This window comes from Leucoraja erinacea, chromosome 10 (genome assembly GCF_028641065.1).
Source record: "Leucoraja erinacea ecotype New England chromosome 10, Leri_hhj_1, whole genome shotgun sequence".
In the NCBI taxonomy this organism is placed as follows: Eukaryota; Metazoa; Chordata; class Chondrichthyes; order Rajiformes; family Rajidae; genus Leucoraja; species Leucoraja erinaceus.
Window position 1 is genome coordinate 25,254,136 of NC_073386.1, and position 23,034 is coordinate 25,277,169.

Below are 23,034 nucleotides of genomic sequence, written 5' to 3' on the forward strand. Positions count from 1 at the left end.
ACCGGTCACTGAAAGTTGCCGTGCAGGTACAGCAGGCAGTGAAGAAAGCTAATGGAATGTATAGGGCTCTGGTAATACCACATCAGCAGTATTGTGTACAGTTTTGGTCTCCTAATTTGAGGAAGGACATCCTTGTGATTGAGGCAGTGCAGCATAGGTTCACGAGATTGATCCCTGGGATGGCGGGACTATCATATGAGGAAAGATTGAAAAGACTAGGCTTGTATTCACTGGAGTTTAGAAAGATGAGGGGGGGATCTTATAGAAACATATAAAATTATAAAAGGACTGGACAAGCTAGATGGAGGAAAAATGTTCCCAATGTTGGGTGAGTCCAGAACCAGGGGTCACAGTCTTAGAATAAAGGGCAGGCCATTTAAAACTGAGGTAAGAAAAAACTTTTTCACCCAGAGAGTTGTGAATTTGTGGAATTCCCTGCCACAGAGGGCAGTGGAGGCCAAATCACTGGATGGATTTAAGAGAGTTAGATAGAGCTCTAGGGGCTAGTGGTATCAAGGGATATAGGGAGAAGGCAGGCACGGGTTATTGATTGGGGATGATCAGCCATGATCACAATGAATGGCGGTGCTGGCTCGAATGGCCGAATGGCCTCCTCCTGCACCTATTTTCTATGTTTCTATGAAGGATAAATCTGGAGAGTGTGTGGGCAATGATTAGAGGGGATCCAACCATTATAAACTGACAGTGTTCAAACAATCATTTCACTATATTGAGCACTGTAAGCTCCGCGTGAATCTGAGAAGTGTAATGTGAGTTTGAGTCTGGAAACAAAGAGGTGGGATTGGACGTCTGGATGAATGAGAAAGGTGGGGAAAGAAAGGGGAAAGTAAACTCCTTTTTATACGTTTACTGTTCCTAACTATTATATATTGTCTCGATTTTCTCCCTTCCCTATCATCATTGCCTCTTCCTTCTTTGTCTCTCCAATTTCTGTTCCCATCTCCAATTCCTTCTCTAATTTGTTTGTTCTATCCTTCTTGCCCATCTTCCTTTATTGATCAATTCAGCGGATCTCTTTCCTCCTTCCTCTTCGTCATTCTATTCCTTTGCAATAGATCACTAATGTTTATCCATTAACTTGCTTGAATGCAGACAAGGCCAGATTGTGTTTGTTTGGTTCCTCCAAGAATGGATTTGGATTTCGTGATAGTGACTTGGACATATGCATGACTTTGGAAGGCCATGAGACTGCAGAGGTGAGATCTATTCAGGATGGAAAAGACAATTGTGAAATGGAGGGAGGTGAATGGGTGGTGACTGGCTCCTTATAAGAGAAGATGATTTTGTGGGGAAACACAATGTGCTAGTGATACATCACTTGAGAACCATTCACAAATTTCCCTAATTGCCATTTCAGGCTTGCAGGTAAAATTTCAATCATATCATTATATAACATACTTTTGAGCATTTTCTAGAAATGTAACATCTTGGAAAGCATATTTGTTTTCTCCCGTCATAAATAACCAGATAGTGGAAATATGAAAAGCATTGGCAGAAATATTAAAATAGTTACAACCACACAAATCTATGTTTGTTTTATTTTCTCCAGAATGGTTCATATAATACATTCGACCACCTATCAGAGACATATATCACTCCTAATACATGTTATCGATCTTTGTCCTTGTTTTCCTAACCTTTCACTCATTAAAATTTGTGCAGCTGGAGGTGCTGCTGCCTCACAGTGCCAGAGACCTGGTTTCAATCTTGACCTTGGCTGCTGCCTATGTGAAGTTTGTATGTTCCCATGTGACAGCGTGGATTTCCTCGGGGTGCTCAGGATTCCACCCACATTCCTAAGACGTGCAAGTATTAATTGGCCTCTGTAAATTGTCCCAAGTGTATAGGGAGTGAATGTGAAAGTGGGATATCATAGAACAAATGTTAACAGATGATTTATGGTCAGTGTAGACTTTAAGGGCCTGTTTCCATGCTGTATCCGTAAACTCTAAATTAAACTAAAATAATAGACTTGAATTTGTCCATATGGTCATGATTTGCTCCAGATCAAATTAAATGTGCTTTCTTTGATGCCATCTTTTTATTTGTAATTTGATTTTGAACCGTTCTCATGTGATGATACAGGTGTTTTCATTTGCACTTTATATTTTTCTGGACCACTAGAATACTAGATCATCAGCACAACAGACTAAGTTCATTGGACTTCCAAGTTTTAGTAGAAGAATGGTGAATTCTATTTAAACAAAAAGGCATGCAAAATACTTTTAAAACAAGTAATGCCACGGTGGAATTTCATTTCCCCTAGAATATAGGTGGAGGTTAATACAACTATTTTTAATGAAGAAGTGTCTCCATTAGATTTCTCCTCAAAGTTGGAGAGATAAAGAGAGACTTCTCCCACTGATCCTAATTAATACACTATACTGGTGAATAAAAGTAACCGGGTAGCAATCATTTAGTGCAAAACATTTTGCTTAGTGACATCATTGACTCCATTCGGCAAATCTAATGTTAATGGAGTAGAGAACAAATGGGGGAAGTTGCCGACTTCTGTTTATAATGTTTGGAATCTATGGCAGTTATCCATTTGGTCATGTTTCAACCGATCAATAAATTTGAATTTAAAGCATTTAATATATGTTTACTGTCGTGCATTGGCTCAGTTGCAGCTTGCATTGACCTCCAAAATATGGAAACTGGAATTCACATATAAAATATAGTATTCATATTTAATATATGTGACTCCTTTCAGCAAAGTGTAAAGCTCCCTCTAAACCCCTTGATATCGTGTGAAGGATTCATTGAAGCAGTCATTATTCGCTGTTTCTTCATAAAGACTAATGAAAATTGTCCTATGTCACTCATTTAACTCTGTCTCCTACTTGCCGTTCACTCAGTATGCCCGCAGGTGGCTAATCTTGATAGTCGCATCCAACTCTCTCAGTAGTGAGCTGGTGGACTCTGCTGGCAGCTCAGCTATGACTCTCCTACATCTCTCCACATCTCCCTTCAAAATATCCATTCATTTGTTCTTTGCCATACATGTGCTTATTGTGAATGATGAGGTTGAATCATGGCCTTGGCTAATAGTGATTGATACCATTCTCCTGAGTAATCCATCTGCACTTTGCTGGGCCTTCCATATTAGCTGAATGAACGCAATCTGGTATTGAGCAAGCTGCGTGCATGGGGCTTCAGTATAATTTTGGAATGTAATGCACTGATTCTCTGATCTAAGACTTAGTTGCTTTCTTGCAGAAACTCAATTGTAAAGAAATAATAGAAGGTCTGGCAAAAGTTCTTAAAAAGCATCCAGGTATGAGCATTAAAACATTGAACTGATGATCAATATAAACTTTAATGGCTTGAGTAATCTTTTCATATGTTTTATTTGCATGTTTATATTTATCTGCTGCATTTCAGCTTTTGATTTATTATTAGTAAACTTGTATTGATCATTATATAACATTGGGACAGACCTTCTCCCAAGATTGGCTGAGATTATCTGGCAGACAAGCCTGTTCAAGACTGTGGCATTGCTCTGGTGAACTCCTCATGGAGTCTACGGGTGCAGTCACTCCTCATAGATCTCAGGTTGGAAAATCTGCCTGCTGAGCCTGCACCAGGTTGCACCAGGCACAATTTAGCAGCCCCCACTAAATGAATAGGAGAATGAGCTGTCAGAAGAAAGGTCAGTAACACTTTTAATTGAGTTGATTGAATTGTTTTTGTTCTCTGTGTTTGTCTTTAATTTTTTTTTTCCAGATTAGTTTTTATGCTGTAGATCTTATTTTTGACAGTGAAGTTGAATGGTTATGAATATGAAATACTCTTTGACTGTCAGTGACAGCTTTGGTAGTCAGTGAGCCTGAAAAGCAAGAATCTCACTGGCTATCAAAGCTGTCCTGCTAGTGCAGGTGGTTGCTTATTTTGAGCAATGCTGAGCTGGTGTGTAGGAACACAGACTCCCAATGGAAGACTGCCTAGGACCATGCTGGAAGAAACAGTGTGACCAAGGGCAGATGGCTAGTGGCAATGGGGCTGCACATGTCTGTCCTAAAGTTTAATTCAATTAGATTAATCTTAACTAGTTAAATTGTAATGAGATTTTGCCAAATTGCGCTCAGAAATTACCTGCTATATCTTTTTTGATAGGTTTGAGAAACATCTTGCCCATAACAACAGCCAAAGTGCCTATTGTAAAATTTGAACATCGACAAAGTGGGTTGGAGGGAGATATCAGCTTATACAACACTCTGGTAAGAAAATCTAGACCTCTTTCCTACACAAATACCCAAATCAATTCCAAATATAAACATGGCAAATTGAATGTTACTCTGTTTAATATTTTGATCATTAAATTTATTACAAGGAAATTTTGTATGCTTGAATTTATCAAACATGAGGCTTTTTCTTAGGAACGACATGATTGATAACTCTGCTTTCTATAGGCACAACATAATACACGGATGTTGGCGACATACGCTGCCATTGATCCCAGAGTAAAATATTTGGGATATACCATGAAGGTGTTTGCCAAGGTAAATTTACAGTTTAGAAGTCCTTGTTGCAGACTAATTTCCCTATCACATGCTCGTTTAAGATTTTTATGTATGTATTCAATGTAGACCAAACAGAAAGGTAATTTGGTAACATCTGAGGATATTCCAGTCTGTGCTGGAGCATAGGACCCAAGCTTGTACTTGTAGTTCACACTGAGAATAACTCGTATTGTCTGTTTCATCAGAGGAAAGTTCTGAATGGATGTTTTGGATTATCAAAGAGATAAAGGAAGTACAGTAATACTCTGTTAATCTAACACATAGGATTTTCTACCAGGCTAACAGACATTGTAGGCCAACAATGTTATTTTATAACTACTCCAACATGCTTTCAGTCAGTTTCTTTGAAATATGTCACACAGTAATATTTCAGTGAACCTTGTAAGGTTAAAAAACCGGGTGAGTATCAAGCGAGATGGAGCATCAGGATGGAGTATCAAGCGAGCACAAAATGCTGGAGTAATTCAGCGGGACAGGCAACATCTCTGGAAAAGGAATGGGTGACGTTTCGGGTCGACCCATTCCTTCTCTCCAGAGATGCTGCCTGTCCCGATGAGTTACTTCACCATTTTGTGTCTATCTTTGGTTTAAACCAGCATCTGCAGTTCCTTCGTACACAAGTATCATGGGAGGACTGCCCATCAGAACCAGGTTAATTTAAAGGGAGTGAAGGGACACAAAAATCATGGGAGGACTGCCCATCCCCGGTGAAAGGGAGCATAAGAACTGGGACCCAGAAAAATCACCAGTTAATTTAAAAATGCAGAGTGAGTGAACAGTTGGGTGCTACTGACTTGCCTTTTGTTTTTGTCACTTACATAGTGGCAAACACCCAGGATCACATCTTAACATTCAGGTAAACAACACTAAAACATAAAGTCAAAAAATATATATTTTCACCAATTTAACTATCAGAAAAATGCTTCATACAGTTTTACATAAAATGTCTTACTTTGTAAGTTATATTCAACATGAATGTGATTTTATGAATTACTGTAAATAGCAATATATTCTCAATATTGGTGAGACCTGGTGAGCACGAATCGGGAACCCTATGAGTGGATAGGAGCAAGGAAACATTCTGGATGATAGGAGTGTCTGTTGTGCAAATTTCAATAGAATGGCCGCCACTAAAATAGAAAGCTGGAATTGCTCTGTGAAGTCAGTGATTTCAGTCTCGATGTTCTCAGTCTAATTCTAACTGAAAAATGCTCTTTTTTTTTTTTAGCGTTGTGATATTGGTGATGCCTCCAGAGGAAGCCTATCCTCTTATGCCTATGTCCTTATGGTGCTCTACTTTCTACAGCAAAGAAAACCACCAGTTATACCTGTTCTTCAAGAAGTAAGTTTTAATGTTCCTACGGCAAATATGTTTGAGGCCTTTCACAATGAAAACCTGTATTAGTATAGCATGGAAAAAGGCCCTAGGTAAAGGCCCATAATACAGCATGGAAAAAGGCCCTAGACCCAACTTGCCCACACCGGCCAACATGTCCCATCCGTCTGCACTTAGCTCATATCCCTCCAAAACTGTCCTATCCATGCACCTGTCTAAACCCACAACTCTTGGTGTGAAAAAGTTACCCTTCAGATTCCTATTAAATCTTAAATTCCACTTCACCTTAAACCTATGTCCTCTGGTCTTCGATTACTCAACTCTGGGTAAGAGACTGCATCTACCCGAACTATTCCTCTTATGATTTTATACACCTCTATAATAATAATAATAATAATAATAAATGTTATTTATTGGGCGCCTTTCAGACATCTCAAGGACACCTTACATAGGTTAACAGGAATATAAACATATAATCAGAGTAAAATAAATAATAAAGACATCACAGAAACACAAATTAAAAACAGAATTCAGTCCAAAAACAAAAATCAAAAACACAAAAACACCTCACATCCTCCTGCTCTCCAAGGAATAGAGTCCCAGCCTACTCAACCTCTCCCTATAGCTCACACCCTCGAGACCTGGGGATGGTTCCTATTATTTGTTGAATGCATATACAATATTATTTATATTTCAGGAAGGATGTGGTAGCATTAGAAAGAGTGCAGAAGAGATTAATCAGAATGTTACCCGGAATGGAGGGCTTTTGGTATAAAGAGAGATTAGATAGGCTGGGTTTATTCTCACAGGAATACAGGAGCTTGAGGAAGCCTTATAGACGATATATAAATTATGAGAAGCATATTTAGGGTAGAAATTTAGTATCTTTTTCCTCAGGCAGGTGCGCCTAAAAAAAGAGGATATAGGTTTAAGATGAGGGGAGAGAAATCTAATAGAGATCTGAGGGGCATGTTTCTTGCATGGAAGATGATGGTGACTACATGGAACGAGCTACTTGAGAAATGGTGGAGGCGGGTACAATTGCAGCATTTAAAAGGCATTAGGGCAGGTACTTGGATATAAAATGATATGGGCCTAATGTAGGCACATGGAATTAGTACAGATAAACATCACAGTCAGCATGGACAAGTTAAGGGCTCATTTCTGTGCTACACAGCTCTACGACTTGGGAAAATACAAATGCAGTGATCACATTTTTTAAAAAAAAACAACTTTATTAAAGGAAATTGTGATAACATTCATTTTCACACGGCAGTTTTAGCAATTCTGGGTATAAATAGTTAATGGGCACTGAAGAGTCACAAATCTATCTCAAGGGTTTTTTAATGTCACTTGATTTTCTTTGGTCTCAAGACTAACGGTCACAATGTTCAGTTCTCTTGGTCACTAATGAGAAGGCAACTTTCCCCTTAAGTGCAGGGGTTGTGAACCTACGGCCCTCGGGCCAAATGTGGGGCCGGGAACCGAAATCACCTGGCCCGCAAGCAGATTTTGAACACGTGGTTTGATGCCTGCCATCCGGGGTGGGATGGGGGTGGGATCCATGTGTACACATGATATATGTGGCCCGCCATCCACTCATAGACTTGCGTCCTCGCCCCTATGCAGAACAAGGTTGCCGACCCCTGTCTTCGTGAAAACCCAGTATAAAGCGATTGATTTTGCCACATTGCTTACGGAAAGATTGGTGAGGTCCCATTGTTTCTGTCAATTCTTCCTCAGTATATTCTGGTGAGACTTTAACAGAAATTTAAAGAGAGATAGAGTCAATGAATGGTTATGTTCCTATGCTTCGAACTATGGCAGCTGAAGGCACAGAAAACAAAGGTAAAATGATTAAATTTGGGTTTAATCAGGAGGTCATGGCTGTTGGAAACTACAGATTGTGCAACATTGTGAAATATGAGTTTACAGGAAAAAAAGAAGGGGTGAACATCCTTTCAGTACTGGGGTGACCAGAACTGCATGCAATACTCCTAATGCAGCCTTACCAAATTCCCATAAAGCTACGTCATGACTTTCTGACTCTTCTATACTCAATGCCCCAAGGCAAGCCTACCATCGGCCTTCTTTACCGCTTTAAATACTTATGTTGCCACTTTCTGGGAGTTATGGACTTATAGATTATAGATTTTTCATGGGATTTGGGATTTTTTCTAAATTTCCATTCGCAATATAAAGTTCTAAGGTTTTCTGATCTTTTGGTTAACTTGATTGAAAATGTTCCACCTGCATTGGTGCACTCCATTTGTTTCATGAAAATAATTTGTATAGTTATAGGCAGTTCAATTACTTTCTTAGAAAATGAAGAATATTACTACGTTAATGAATGTAAACATTCAATGGTTATTCTATCAATTCTCCAGAGCATTTTATATTTCCAAAAGAATGCAGATTTTAGTTGTCAATGAGTTTTAGTAAGTGCTTTATGTTCATTCTAATTGTAGCTTCTGTTTGTGAAAAATACACATTTTATAATACATCAATGGCAAGAAGCTGTGCTGCAATACAAAATATAAACAAAACAGCAGACAAATTCATCCATGGCTATATGCTTTTTATTAGTGTAGGTATTATGATATAAATTAACCACCAAACCACCAGAATTAGGTCATTCAGCGCATCGGGTCTGCTCTGCCATTCAATCATGGCTGACATGATGTTAGACATTTTATCACATTTATCATCCAAAGCATGAAGCTGCCATCGTTGCTTATAATTTTTTTTTCTCTCTAAATTAATCATAAAAATTTAAATTTTTTTTGTAGATCTTTGATGGAAAAGAGGTGCCACAGAGAATGGTAGATGGATGGAATGCCTTCTTTTTTGATGATATTGAAGAACTGGTAAATTATTATTTTGATCTATTCATATGCATTAACTTAAAGGTGATTTAGCTGTATTACTGGAATTAATGTTATTTTAGAATAATAATATTCTGCAAGCACGAAGGATAGCCATTTTGCCTGATTTTATTGGGGAAAACCCGCTATTTTGTCAAATTTGTCCTTATCCTTTCTTCCTTTCACCCTTTATTAACCTGAATTCTGCTTTCACTACTCTTGTAACATTCCATTAACATCAATTCTTGGTACTTGTAACATTTTTCTGTGTATAAAAAATGTTTTCTCACCATTTAAATGGAGTTTAACGTGGGTGTCGAGGAAATTGCATTAGAGGAAATTCAAAGGAAAAACTGAGACTTTGCAGTTTGCTTCAAGAGACTTTATTGCATGATATCATGGAGAGATGGTGGCAGTTAACTGCTCACCAGTTCTCTGACTTCGCAGCAGAATTAGCCGACAATTATACAGTGCAGTAAACAACTTTTCTTTTTGTTAGATACAATTATACGAAAACATACTTCGTCCTTGTCTATATGATTTCCAGTTTTTAATTATTTCATTAGTCATAATATACTTTCTGTTTATGTTAATCTTATTCAACAACACATGGTTAATACAAGTCAAACATAGTACAAGGGCATCTTGATCTTCTATCTCATCTTTCAAGCAGACTGCGCAACTGCCCCCTCTCCGAGCCAATCATAAGCCCCCATTTACTGCAACGATTCTACACTACTAGCAGTAAGGGGTGCGAGTGGTCTACCCAGCTATTGCTGTGCTGTTTTTGATCACAATAGTTACCGACATTACAGGGTTAACTATTGTGATCCAGCCAGTAACTTTCCACTGAAAAACAGGCTTCCTTGTCTATAATTTGTTGTACTTTATTCAATAGACAATAGGTGCAGGAGTAGGCCATTCGGCCCTTTGAATCAGCACCGCCATTCAATGTGATCATGGCTGATCATCCCCAATCAGTACCCCGTTCCTGCCTTCTCCCCATATCACCTGACTCCACAATTTTTAAGAGCCCTATCTAGCTCTCTCTTGAAACCATCCAGAGAACCTGCCTCCACCGCCCACTGAGGCAGATAATTCCACACACTCACAACTCTCTGTGAGAAAAAGTGTTTCCTCGTCACCGTTCTAAATGTCTTACTCCTTATTCTTAAACTGTAGCCCCTGGTTCTGGACTCCCCCAACATCGGGAACATGTTTCCTGCCTCTAGCGTGTCCAAACCCATAACAATCTTATATGTTTCAATGAGATTCCCTCTCATCCTTCTAAACTCCAGAGTGTACAAGCCCAGCTGCTCCATTCTCTCAGCATGTGACAGTCCCGCTACGCATTCCCAGACAAGGGATAATGTGTCTGAAACGTGTTTCGACAAATTCCCATGATCTTCTTCTGCACCTGGTCCACGAGAGATGCCAATTGCCACATCTGCACACCCTTTCATTACATTGTTTAATTTCGATCAAAATTAAGTAAATGAAGATTTTAATTGTTTCTTCTACAGTGGGAAATTGTGAGATTGTGCACTTTGGTAAGTGGAATCTAAAGACATATTTTCATCCTCTCATTCAGCAAGTGAATGAAGTTCAGAGTGATCTCGCTGTTCCCATACATGTATCATGAAGTTTGGTTAAAGTGCACATCGTCAGTTTTTAATAAAGGCCAGTTTTATACATTTTGGTTTTATACATAGTCCCCCCATTTCAGGGCACCATAATGTTTGGGACACAGCAATGTCATGTAAATGAAAGTAGTCATGTTTACTATTTTGTTGCATATCCTTTGCCTGCAATGTCTGCTTGAAGTCTGCGATTCATGGACATCATCAGTTGCTGGGTGTCTTCTCTGGTGATGCTCTGCCAGGTCTGCATTGCAGCCATCTTTAGCTTATGCTTGTTTTGGGGGCTAGTCCCCTTCAGTTTTCCATTCAGCATGCTCAATTGGGTTCAGACCGGGTGATTGACTTGGTCACTGAAGAATTGACCATTTTTTAGCTTTGAAAAACTCCTTTGTTGCTTTACCAGTATGTTTGGGATCATTTTCTTGCTGTAGAATGAACTGTCGGCCAATGAGTTTTCAGACATTTGTTTGAACTTGAGCAGATAGGATGTGTCTATACACTTCAGAATTCATTATGCTACTACCATCAGCAGTTGTATCATCACTGAAGATAAGTGAGCCAGTACCTTCAGCAGCCATACATGCCCAGGCCCTACCACTGTGTTTCACAGATGAGGTAGTATGCTTTGGATCTTGGGCACTTCTTTCTCTCCTCCATACTTTGCTCTTGCCATCACTCTGAAATAAGTTAATCTTCGTCTCATCTATCCACAAGACCTTTTTCCAGAATTGTGGTTGCTCTTTTAAGTAGTTCTTGGCAAACTGTAACCTGGCCATCCTATTTTTGCGGCTAATCAGTGGTTTGCATCTTGCAGTGTAGCCTCTGTGTTTCTGTTCATGAAGTATTCTGTGGACAGTGGTCATTGACAAATCCACACCTGACTCCTGAAGAGTGTTTCTGATCTGAAGGACAGGTGTTTGGGGATTATTCTTTATTATAGAGAAAATTCTTCTGCCATCAGCTGTGGAGGTCTTCTTTGGCCCGCCAGTCTCTTTGCGATTAATAAGCTCACCAGTGCTCTCTTCTTAATGATATTCCAAACAGTTGATTATGGTAAGCCTAATGTTTGGCTGATGTATCTTAACAGTTTTGTTCTTGTTTCTCAGTCTCATAATGGCTTCTTTGACTTTCATTGGCACAACTTTGGTCCTCATGTTGATAAACAGCAATAAACATTTCCAAAGGTGATGGAAAGACTGAAGGAAAGACTAGGTGCTGAGAGCCCTCTTCGGGGCCTGTCCTACTTAGGTGACTCTTTGGGCGACTGCCAGGGATTAATTTTAATAGAATTCACCTAAGGCACTTGGCGACAACCTATGACAGCACCTGCGACAACCTACGACAGCAAAAATTGTCGCCACTGTTGCCAAATATTCTTCAGCGTTGAAAATTTTGCGGCAGTTGCCTGTAGTCGCCCACAAAATCTCCGAAATTGGACAGGCCCTTTATACCTGCATTAAGGACGCAATTATTACGCACTTGAGCAATTACAAACACCTGTGAAGCCAGGTTCCCAAACATTATGGTGCCCTGAAATGGGGGGACTATGTATAAACACTGGTGTAATTTCTACATGGTGAAACCAAAATGTATAAAAATGGCTTTTATTAAAACCTGACAATGTGCACTTTAACCACATATGATTTTTTTCTAATACAAATCTCAAATTGTGGAGTACAAAGGCAAATAAATAAATGATGGGTTTTTGTCCCAAACATTATGGAGGGCACTGTAGCTACAAAGTAAAGGACTGGTCATTTAAAACTGAGGTGCAAAGAAATGTCTTCACCGAGATAACGAACTTCTGGACTTCTCTGCTGGCTGGATCATTGAAAATATTGAAAATGGAATTAGATAAATATTTGAAAAATTGAGGATTGATGGCTGTGGGAAACTGGCACAGAAGAGGAGGCCAGCATAGATCTGCTGTGATCATATTGACTGGACTTTGTGGAGAGTCAGTATTAGAGCAAATTGTAATATGTGCTGGCAATTACGGCTGTGTAAATTCCAAATGTCTGCAAAGGTCCTACATTTATTGGTATTTAAATAAACTTCCAATATCTACCAGCAAAATCTAGGTCTTTGATTAATTGCCTTGTTTTACACCTTAATATCATAACTTTAGTATTGTGTTGTGTTTTTAAATATTTTTGGTTGCTGTAGAAGAAAAGATTGCCAGAACTTGGGAAGAACAAAGAATCAGTGGGTGAACTTTGGTTAGGCCTTTTGCGATTTTACACTGAAGAATTTGATTTCAAGGAATATGTAATCAGCATCAGACAGAAGAAACTTTTAACAACATTTGAAAAGCAATGGACTTCAAAATGCATTGCCATAGAAGGTATTTAAATTTTAATGCATTTATTCATTTTCAGTTAATATGTCACAAAATAAAACACCTGATTTTTATGTATTCTATTGGGGCAAAGGTCAATGCAAGGTGGTGCATTCCAAACTCTTATACACAACAGCTTTAATTGTTATTAGCGTGGAATCTATAAGCAGGCTGATTTTGCTTTATCCTTTTAAATCCCATCTACAACTTGTCAGTGTCATTGTAGATAGACACGCAATGCTGGAGTAACTTAGCGGGACAGGAACTTTGGATAATGTTTTGGATCAAGGCTCTTCTTCATTGTAGACCAGATTAGAATAGATGAATGCTGCCACTTCATTACCGTTCTCCTGCATTGCGTGATATATGACTTATTTAACTCCTTTCTTTTTGCTGAAGGTTGTTATTTATGCTGCTCCGATCACTTTCTTTCTTTTAAAATCTTTTTATTGTTTTTTTTCCCCAAAAAACAAAACATAAAAAACAGAGCAAAAGGAATAATGATAAACATAACAATGGTATTGATACATAGGGATCAGGATTACATTAATAACAGGTATAACCTAAAATGAGTCCCGTGTCAAAATACACAATGAATATAGACCTCCCAGTCTCTATGTAAATATAGTTAAATCTCTAAAAGGAAACTTATAAATGTAAAAAAAGACAAAAAGAGAAAAGGAAAAAATAAAACCCTCCTAAACTAAAGAAAAAAATAAATAAATAAAAATAAGAATTAAAAATAAAATAAATAAAAAAACAAAGCAAAGCAAAACAGAATCTGAACTGAGAATTCAACAACAATTTCAACAATTTCACTAAAGTCTGTTTGTCGTCAAGTCCATTCCACCCTATAGAGGTAAAATCATTTTTATAACGGTTAAAGAGGGAGTAAATTATGTTGTATGAAAATGTTCAATAAATTTTCCCCAAGTCTTATCAAATTTTACCAAGGGTTCAACAATGTCACTCCTGAAAGCGATCACTTTCTTTTCAGATTTCTCCATGGCCTTTCCTCCGCTAGTTCTCAGTCCTTCTAAATATCTGTGCATGTCTTATTCCGACTTTTCAATTTTATTTGCTTTACTATTTGTAGGAGCCATTCTTGCTTAAGCTAGTTACTGTTAGCATATTTTATTATTTTGTCTAGATATTTCTTGCAAAATTAATTTGTACGCTTGGGGGTGGGATTTTGATACGTAGATGTGCGTGACGTACATCGGATGAGGCTAGCGAAACCACAGGATCGACTGGAGCAGGGGTGGGGAACCTTTTCATGTTGGAATGCCGCATTAAGTTTGCTGTAATCTAATAAGGCCGCTTCCAAGAAACTTCAATTCGACATACTTCAAAATGTACATTATTTTGTAAAAATCTAACTACTATGTACTAATTTCAAGAAAATGAAACCATTTTGTTAATTCTAAAGTTAACTAACCTTTTAATGACTGTTGTGACTGCTTTTTGTGGGAAAGCATTTGAATATTTGGCTGCAACATGGAGGTACACAGTTTCAGCTAATCTTCTAGATGGGTATCCGTCATTTGTGACCTTAAGGGCATCTTGATTTGGGTTAGGTAGGAGAATAAATTCGCAGCAATAAATGGTTGAAAAGCAAGAAAGCATTTTTCGTGCCTGTTGCCGAAGACGTGGGTATTCTGCTGCATTTTTCCATATTTCAATCACATTTCTTAGTGTCAAATAAGGACTTTAAAATGTCATCTTCTGAGAGCTCAATCAATTCCATCTGTAGTTCTTTAGGAGCCTTGGAGACATCAACTAGGTGAGGTTGAAATGCTAATTTGAGTGTGATGTCATGATTCTCAGTCATTGAACATTTCATTGTATTCTTTAATTAATAAGTCTTTAACAGCTGCGTATTCTTCAAATGATTCGCTTGAATCCTCCTGCTCATCAATGACCTTCGCCAACTGAGGAAAAGAGTTTTGAAAAAAGATAGCTTTTTTCGAATTGCTTGAATTTTTTGCAAAATATATATAGGCTAAAGGGCCTGTCTCATGAGCATGCGACTCCATGCGGCAAGCGCAACCTAACATGGTCACTTGAGCCATACGGCCTCGCGGGGCCGATCCCACCTCGATCGCCGGAGCCGTATGGAGTTGTGCGGAGCTGGTCCCGACATCGCGCGGGGCTCCAAAAAACTGACCATGTTCAAAAATTCCGCGCGGCAACGGCCTGCCGGCCGGCAGCCCCCTCAACACCGTATACACCGCCTCGACGGTCGTGCGCAGTGTCTCGACGCAGTACGCAGCGTCTTGAAGGGTAAAATAATTTTTATAACGGTTAAAGAGGGAGCAAATTATGTTGTATGAAAATGTTCAATAAATTTTCCCCAAGTCATCAAATTTTACTTAGGGTTCAACAATGTCACTTAGGATATTTAAAAATATTAACATTTTCTTAAGAAATGGATAGATGTTTAGATCTAGTAATTGAATTTTGTAATTAGCTACAAATGGGTAACTAACTAATATGCTTTAATTTAAGGTCATCCAAGTAAGATTGTTTCATATTTGTTTCAGAATGCTTCAATCTATAATAACTGAAAATTTCTTTCAGTTCTTTTAATTTTTAAGAAAGTTATGGGCTTTTGACTATCCTTGATCACAGCTTTTGTGTTAAGTCAATGGAAAAGCATAAGGGAACAAGATGCTAATTTCCGAGTATGAAAATGGCCATAACATTTTTAATACTGAAGATATGAAAGTGAATTAGGTGTCAAATTAAACTTCTTTTTATGCTTCATCTGATGTGATAAATTGCAGACTTGATTTTTAAAATCTCAAAATTTTGTAACATTGCTACTTTTTTGTGTGATGGACTGTGCTTCAAGAGTCAAGAATGTTATATTATCATGTCCCAAAATGAAACAATGAAATTCTTATTTACAGCAGCACAACAGATATGTAGACATGTTACTCTGTAAAACCCATAATAAACAACAAAAAATCATATATACATACTATGTATGTATGTATATATGTATAAAATACGTAAATAAAGAATCAATAATATTGCAAAGTCAAAAATAATGTCCCAAGTCTATTAAGTCTAGTTTTAAGGTGAAACAACACAAAGTGCTGGAGTAACTTGGTCTCAATCAGTCGGAAGAAGGGTTCTGGCTCGAAATGTCACCTATCAATGTTCTCCAGAGATGTTGCCTGACCTGCTGAATTACTCCAGCACTTAACACACAACTGCAGTTTTTAAATTGTGTCAAATCAGACCTACGGGAAACGTAAGGGAACGTAACCCTTACATTAAGTCGGGGAGTGACTATTTCCTACTAGCATATAATTTTCCATGTCACCATTATAGATTAAAAAACAATTTTAATTTGTTTATAATCAACTAATTTACAGACAGTCACATTGTGCATTGCTTACTGGGAGGAATTCAAAATGATGAAATAAAAAAAATCATTGTAAAACTTGGAATATGTTGACATCATGAAATTTAAATCTGTACTCGGCATTATTGTAAGATCATTATTATTTATAATAATTCTGTGATGGCAAAATGAATGAACGAGGTTAATGGCAGTTTAAGCCCTTAACAAGATTAAATGATGTTGGACCTTATTTTCTAGATCCTTTTGACTTGAATCACAATCTTGGTGCTGGAGTCTCAAGGAAAAGTAAGTCCTCTTTCAGTTAAGCTTTCGCAAGTTTTTTAGCATCAAAAAAACATAGATGTGGCTCTAATGCAGATAATTATTTGTCTTGCAGTGACTAACTTTATAATGAAAGCTTTTATAAATGGACGCAAATTATTTGGTACACCTGTATATCCACATCCTGGCATGGAAACAGTATGTATATAATTATTATAATTCTGATGCATTTTTAATCCTTTCCTTATTTCTGAAATAGTTGCCAGAAGCTGCACTTTGCAGTGTAAATATGTATTTTATAATGTGACAAATTCATATTAAGTTCTATCTATTTTATTGTGTTCATCTGAATCAATTGAGAGGTGATTTTATTATGAGACGGCTGAGGTGATCCTGATTTAGGGTTTTAATTATTATTAAAGAGCTTGATTGGATAAATATGGAGAAAATATTTGCAGGTAGCGAGATCCCAAACTAGGGGCCCGGAATCTAAGTTTGCCACGAATAAAGACTTCAGACCAAAGTCTTTCACATTGAGTGGTTAGAATGTGCAACTTGCCTTCACATAGATTAATTGGGGAGGAAAGCATAAATGCCTTTAAAAGGTAGGTGCATGAGAGTGAAAAGTAGTGGAAAAAAATGTGGATTAAATTTGGTGTTTGAAAATGCTTGTTTGCGTTAATGGCCTATTTGTATGTTGTAAATTCTATAATTCAGTCAGAATTGTGATAACCATATAACAATTACAGCACGGAAACAGGCCATCTCGGCCCTACAAGTCCGTGCCGAACAACTTTTTTTCCCCTTAGTCCCACCTGCTTGCACTCATACCATAAACCCTCCATTCCCTTCTCATCCATATGCCTACCCAATTTATTTTTAAATGATACCAACGAACGAACCTGCCTCCACCACTTCCACTGGAAGCTCATTCCACACCGCTACCACTCTCTGAGTAAAGAAGTTCCCCCTCATATTACCCCTAAACTTCTGTCCCTTAATTCTGAAGTCATGTCCTCTTGTTTGAATCTTCCCTATTCTCAAAGGGAAAAGCTTGTCCACATCAACTCTGTCTATCCCTCTCATCATTTTAAAGACCTCTATCAAGTCCCCCCTTAACCTTCTGTGCTCCAGAGAATAAAGACCTAACTTATTCAACCTATTTCTGTAAAATAGTTGTTGAAACCCAGGCAACATTCTAGTAAATCTCCTCTGTACTCTCTCTATTTTGTTGACATCCTTCCTATAATTGGGCGACCAAAATTGTACACCATACTCCAGATTTGACCTCACCAATGCCTTGTACAATTTTAACATTACATCCCAGCTTCTATACTCATATCCAATACAACCATTCGAAATGATATCTATGTTCCAACATATATTGTCAATACTGTTTGTAAGGTTTTATTTGGCAAGTGAGAACTGAATAATGATGATCTATATTTGAAATGCCAAATTCCTACAAATATAGCATGAACCAGTTTGTATTGTATTATACAGTTGTTTCATAGTCCATTTCGAGGGTATTTTTCTCACAGTTAGCTATCCCAGTTTGCAATTTTGGCAAAGATTATGGAAACCATCTTATAATAGACTGTCAGGAGGTGGAAGTTATTCCAGATGATCAAAGGCATGTAACCTGCTTTTTGAATCGGTAATGTGCTGTCTGGGAAATTACAGATACTGATATTGAAAATAAACAAATTATTGAAAGAGCGAGTTGTATGCAGGGGGGGATGTATAATCATGATTAATGTTAGTTTAATTAATTAGATCAATGTTGAGCAGCTTCTTCACCACTGCTATCCAGACTCCTGAACCAATCACCACTTTCACACCCCCTTCCCAAAGGTGCTGCCACATCCTACTAACTATCTTATTTGGGGGGTTTGTTTTGCATTACTTAAGATTGTACTAATCTTGCACCACTCTATTGTTTGTGTTTGTCATTGTATTTATTTTTTTGTATTTATCATTACTGTGTGTCTACTATTTAGTCTGTGAACTTCATGCAAACAAGGAATTTCATTGCATCCTGGTGTACATCACTATAAAGTAATTTGATCTGAGATTATTTGGAAAGGGAATAAGAGCTATTGAGATCGAGACTGAAGTATATTACGAAAGAAAGGAAGAAAGAGCATTATAAGAAAGGCAAGAGAACTGAAGCGGTTCTACATAGAGTAAAAGGTGACAAAAGAGTACAAGAATGTGATTTGCCAATTGGAGGCACGCTTCAACAATTGGAAAAGCTAGTTGGCTGAAAAGCATGTAAGATAAAAATGAAAAAAAAATAATGACATTTTGACAGTGAAAATGGTGGAGAAGTCACAAAACTACAAACGAAAAACGAAGTAAAATGTATAGCGATTGATGTTTGTTTAAATTCTGTTTTAAACTTTAGATCATATTGTTCAACCCTTTGGATTGTGTGTGAGTTAACACTGAAAGAATTTGCTTTTTCAACAATTAACTTTATATCCATGATCAATTGATCCATAACCCATATTATGGTATTTGTTGTTAGGATTACTTTTTTGATTCAAAAATCCTGACTGATGGGGAGTTGGCGCCAAATGACAGGTGTTGTCGTATCTGTGGGAAAATTGGACATTACATGAAAGATTGTCCAAAAAGGAGAAGGTAACCACAAATTTGCATTTATATGGAAATCCATGCTCCCAGTTTCTTCATTTGCATTTTTGTTCTGACAGTACTCTCTTCAGGCCTTTGCATAACTTGCTCATCTTTCATTCATAGTCCTTCACGCATCATGTTTGGTAAGGCATTCAACTATGTTCTGATGCCATTCTGTCCCTCTAATGTAGGGTTTTGAACCAAAATAGTGATTATTCCTTTCCACTACAACAGTGATGCTCAACCCACTGAGATCCTCAGCAGATTGTGTGTTGCTGCAGATTCCAGCATCTGCAGTCTCTGGTGTCTCCATTCAACCATGTCTGTTGCATTTCCCTGTGCATCTGCTCTCGCCTATTCTCCCATCTGGGATCAGGATAGTATATTTCTCCACACCAGGCACTACATTCACTGTAATTGTAGTCACCCGACTCATTTCATATTTCCTTGTAACAAAAAAGACCATGGTGGCTCATCGAGTCTGTGCCAGCTCTTGGAGCAGTTCCATCCATCCTGTTTCCCCTCACACTTTCTTTAAATAACTCTGTCACATCTCTATTAATGCCCCAAGACGATCCCTCCTACTATTTACCTATATGAGGGTAATTTACTGTAGCAACCTAACCTCCCCCCTCCGTCGTACTCTGCATCTCAAACTAATTAAATAAGATGCATTAAATCGAAAGATGTATGTACTCAAAAAAATACCAGTAACCTGGAATACCATGCTTTTAAATGCCCTTTATCATTTGCTTGTTACAATTTTCCAATAAAGAATTGAGATAATTACTGTTATTTTAAGAATGAAGAAGAAAGAAAATGAGAAAGAGGAAGAGAAGGATTCAAAGGAAGAAGAAAAAGAACTAAGAGAAAAGCGATGCTTTATCTGTGGTGACACTGGCCACATGAGAAGGGATTGCCCAGAATTCAGAACATCCCGAACACGGAACAACACGGTGTCAGGTAATGAGAATGTTGGGAAGTGATGTATTAATTCAATATCTCTGTTCTTGAGTAAATTAGTTGTTCTTTCAAAACATTTGGTGTAAAATATTTTTTTTAATACATTTTCATTGATATAGTTTGATGATACAGAGAAAGTAGGTTTTTGCCCAGTTGTAATGATGTTATTGAAGAACATGAAAAGCATCTGTTCTTCTCGATGCATAAAAACATCAATGAACTAGTCACCCCAGGGAGCTTCCTAGCCTTCTAAGAAAATTCAAAAGAAAAGACAATCTCCATATATCCCATAAAATAAACTCCAGGTGATTACGTAGAAAGTAGATACTAAGCAGTGGAGATGAGTTCAAAGAAATTACTCAGATTTCAGATAGGATTGTCTAGCTATATGTGACATGCAGAAGCGACTAAAAGATCAACGGACTAATTAATTAATTAATTGCTTGATTAATTGATTAGTAATGCATTAATGTAAAACAATATTCAATATTACATATTTGTTTGGAATTTCAAAGATCTTTTTTTTTTTGCAGTACCTCAGGCTACACGGAATCTGACCAATATACAGACAGTAGCAACTTCCCAGCCTTTAGTGTCACATTCAGAACATCATCAGGATTATCCACAACATACCAGGCCATCTTCAGAAAGTGTAAGTCTTTTGCTTTTGGTTCCTGCATCATGTACTGCAGTTGCACAAGGTTTCCTCCAGCATTGAAGACCCTAATGTTGAAATTGGCATGTGTACTAATTTGTCCCTGAATCATTTTTTAAAAATTTACTACCCTGGAGAAACCCCTGGTTGTAACTGAATTGAGTTTAACAGCATCATTTGAAAATGAACAGTGTACGAGATAAGCAGATTTTTTATATTTAGAGCTAAACAGTTTAAGTGACATATTTGTATTGGAAAACGGTATATCAGATAAATCATTTTAGAACTATTTTCACTTTGCCTTCCTTTCCCACACACAATATTTTGTAATTTATTTCCTCGCCTCTTAAAACATGGTTTAGTGAAAGAATGTTAGAAACTGGAAATCCATTTACCTAAGCAATAGTTTCTCATTGCTTTTTTGTTTCTAATTTTCAGTCAGAACCACATCAGATGCCTCCTTATTCTCCTCAAACTACGCATCAGCAATTAACACCAAATTCATCTCAAATAGCTTCTGTTTCGCATCCACAGACCCAACAGGCTGGTTCTCAGAATAAACTTCCACAGACACTTGCTCAACCAACCCGTCAGGTTCAATTGCCCCTGTTTCCATACACTCAACATCATCCAGGTCAGTATTCCAATCTGCACGGACTCAACTTAATTCAGTCACGCAGATCACAGCACCAGGTGCAAATGCCCACTAACTCGTGGCCTGCTGTCCTTCACTCTGCATCTGGTAACCATCCCAACATGCCTTTTCCTATACGGTCTAGCAGCAACACAGCTAATCCCAACAGTATGAATCTCAATGATCCTAGTATCATCTTTGCTCAGCCTGCTGCCAGGCCTATGGGTATCTCCAACACTCCTCACGATGGACAGTGGCACAATCACATGACTCGCAGCACACTAGTGGGAAATGGCACTCTGGGAGCTTCAGGTATATTTCTTTTTCTCATTATATTAATGTGTAGCTATTATTCTTCAAATGTGCTCTGTAATGGACATGATTAATTTTACATTTATAGTTCAACATTTTAATACCATGTGTATTTTCTTATATATATTTTTTTAGCAAAAATGTATACGAGCAAAATTAGCAGATGTAATTATAAATGAGCTTTGCAACACTGTTGATAATCTATGGTGGCACTGCTCTGATGATAAAGACCCCACTACAGGGCGACCACACGATGTCCACTCTGTACAGGTGCACAACCTTTTATCCGAAAGCCTTGGGACCAGACACTTGTCGGATTTCGGACATTTTCGGATTTCAGAATGGAAGATTTTTAGCGTAGATTAGGTAGGTAGCGCGGGCGGCTTGAAAAGTCTGGAGCAGCTGCCTCCTCCCCGGAGACCGGGAGAATCATTGCATAAATGTTAGTCAGTTAGTTTGGAGGGATTTTATGTGGTGGTGGTGGTGTAGGGGTGAAGGGGGAAACTTTAATTCTTAGTCCCCTACCTACCTGGTCGGCGACTCCCAACCCTCGTGGAGCTGGGGGCTCCGTCCGGCCGCGGGCGGCGCCGGTTGGAGCTCCGACCCCGGCAACTCTACCCCTGGCTGCGCAGCTCCAAATCCAGCGACGCTCCGCGATGTTGTGTGTCGGCGGCCACAGCGCTCCGGAGCTTGCCGCACGGCGACCCCGTAAGGCATTGCCCGCACCCCGCTGGTATCCCAGCGCTGCGACGCCGCCGACATTCGCGGAGCTGGGGCGTCCGGCCGCGGGCCGCGCTGGATTTGGAGCGCCTCGCAGCCAGGGGTAGAGTTGCCGGGGTCGGAGCTACAACCGGCGCCGCCCGCGGCCCCACCGGCCACAGCGCTGCGGAGCTTACTGCACAGCGACCCGGTAAGGCATTGACCGCTCCCCGCCTCTCCGACCAGGTAGGGGACTAAGAATTAAAGTTTACCCCTTCACCCCCCGTCACATAAAAGCCCTCCAAACTAACTGACTAACATTTAAGCAATGATTTACAGATGTTTAAGCGTCTCCCGGTCTCCAGGGAGGAGGCAGCCGCTACAGTAGTACAGACCTGGGTTGACCGTGGGTCGTTTTGGGTCAAGTTTGGCGCCAAACGCGAGCTTTGGTGCGCAGACGACATCTGGAAAAAATGGCCGGTTTTCGGAGCTTTTCGGTTTCTGGAACACCGGATAAAAGGTTGTGCACCTGTACTAGATTTGTTAGGGCAAAAATTGGCATGCTACAGTTACCCTCCAGAGTTAGCTGCTCATCCCCCAATTCATCACCACTGGATGGCATGCAGAGTCTTAGATTGTGAGCACACGCGTGTCATGCCATTGTGAAGCTGCTGGGTCCCGCAAAACCCTACACCAGCATGAATTTGTGCTCAAAAGATGATGGAAGCATAAAAACAATGTACTAAATGTTTATCATGCAGTTGAGAAAAGCTTC

At 38.7% G+C, this 23,034-nt stretch overlaps 1 protein-coding gene across 5 annotated transcripts in view; it reads left to right on the forward strand.

Annotated features, from left to right (window-relative positions):
- Positions 1-23,034, forward strand: part of LOC129700924 (terminal uridylyltransferase 4-like) — a 72,438-nt gene that overhangs the window by 45,795 nt on the left and 3,609 nt on the right. For 4 of the 5 annotated variants that reach the window (XM_055641741.1, XM_055641745.1, XM_055641742.1 and 1 more), the window contains exons 17-29: positions 1,114-1,217; positions 3,241-3,298; positions 4,138-4,241; positions 4,434-4,523; positions 5,773-5,886; positions 8,670-8,747; positions 12,551-12,728; positions 16,333-16,380; positions 16,472-16,554; positions 18,887-19,002; positions 19,799-19,959; positions 20,493-20,611; positions 21,053-21,560. In XM_055641741.1, the coding sequence (XP_055497716.1) occupies positions 1,114-1,217; positions 3,241-3,298; positions 4,138-4,241; positions 4,434-4,523; positions 5,773-5,886; positions 8,670-8,747; positions 12,551-12,728; positions 16,333-16,380; positions 16,472-16,554; positions 18,887-19,002; positions 19,799-19,959; positions 20,493-20,611; positions 21,053-21,560 (1,761 nt within the window). The remainder of the gene's footprint in view (positions 1-1,113; positions 1,218-3,240; positions 3,299-4,137; positions 4,242-4,433; positions 4,524-5,772; positions 5,887-8,669; positions 8,748-12,550; positions 12,729-16,332; positions 16,381-16,471; positions 16,555-18,886; positions 19,003-19,798; positions 19,960-20,492; positions 20,612-21,052; positions 21,561-23,034) is intronic. The other variant, XM_055641744.1, reaches the window with a different exon arrangement.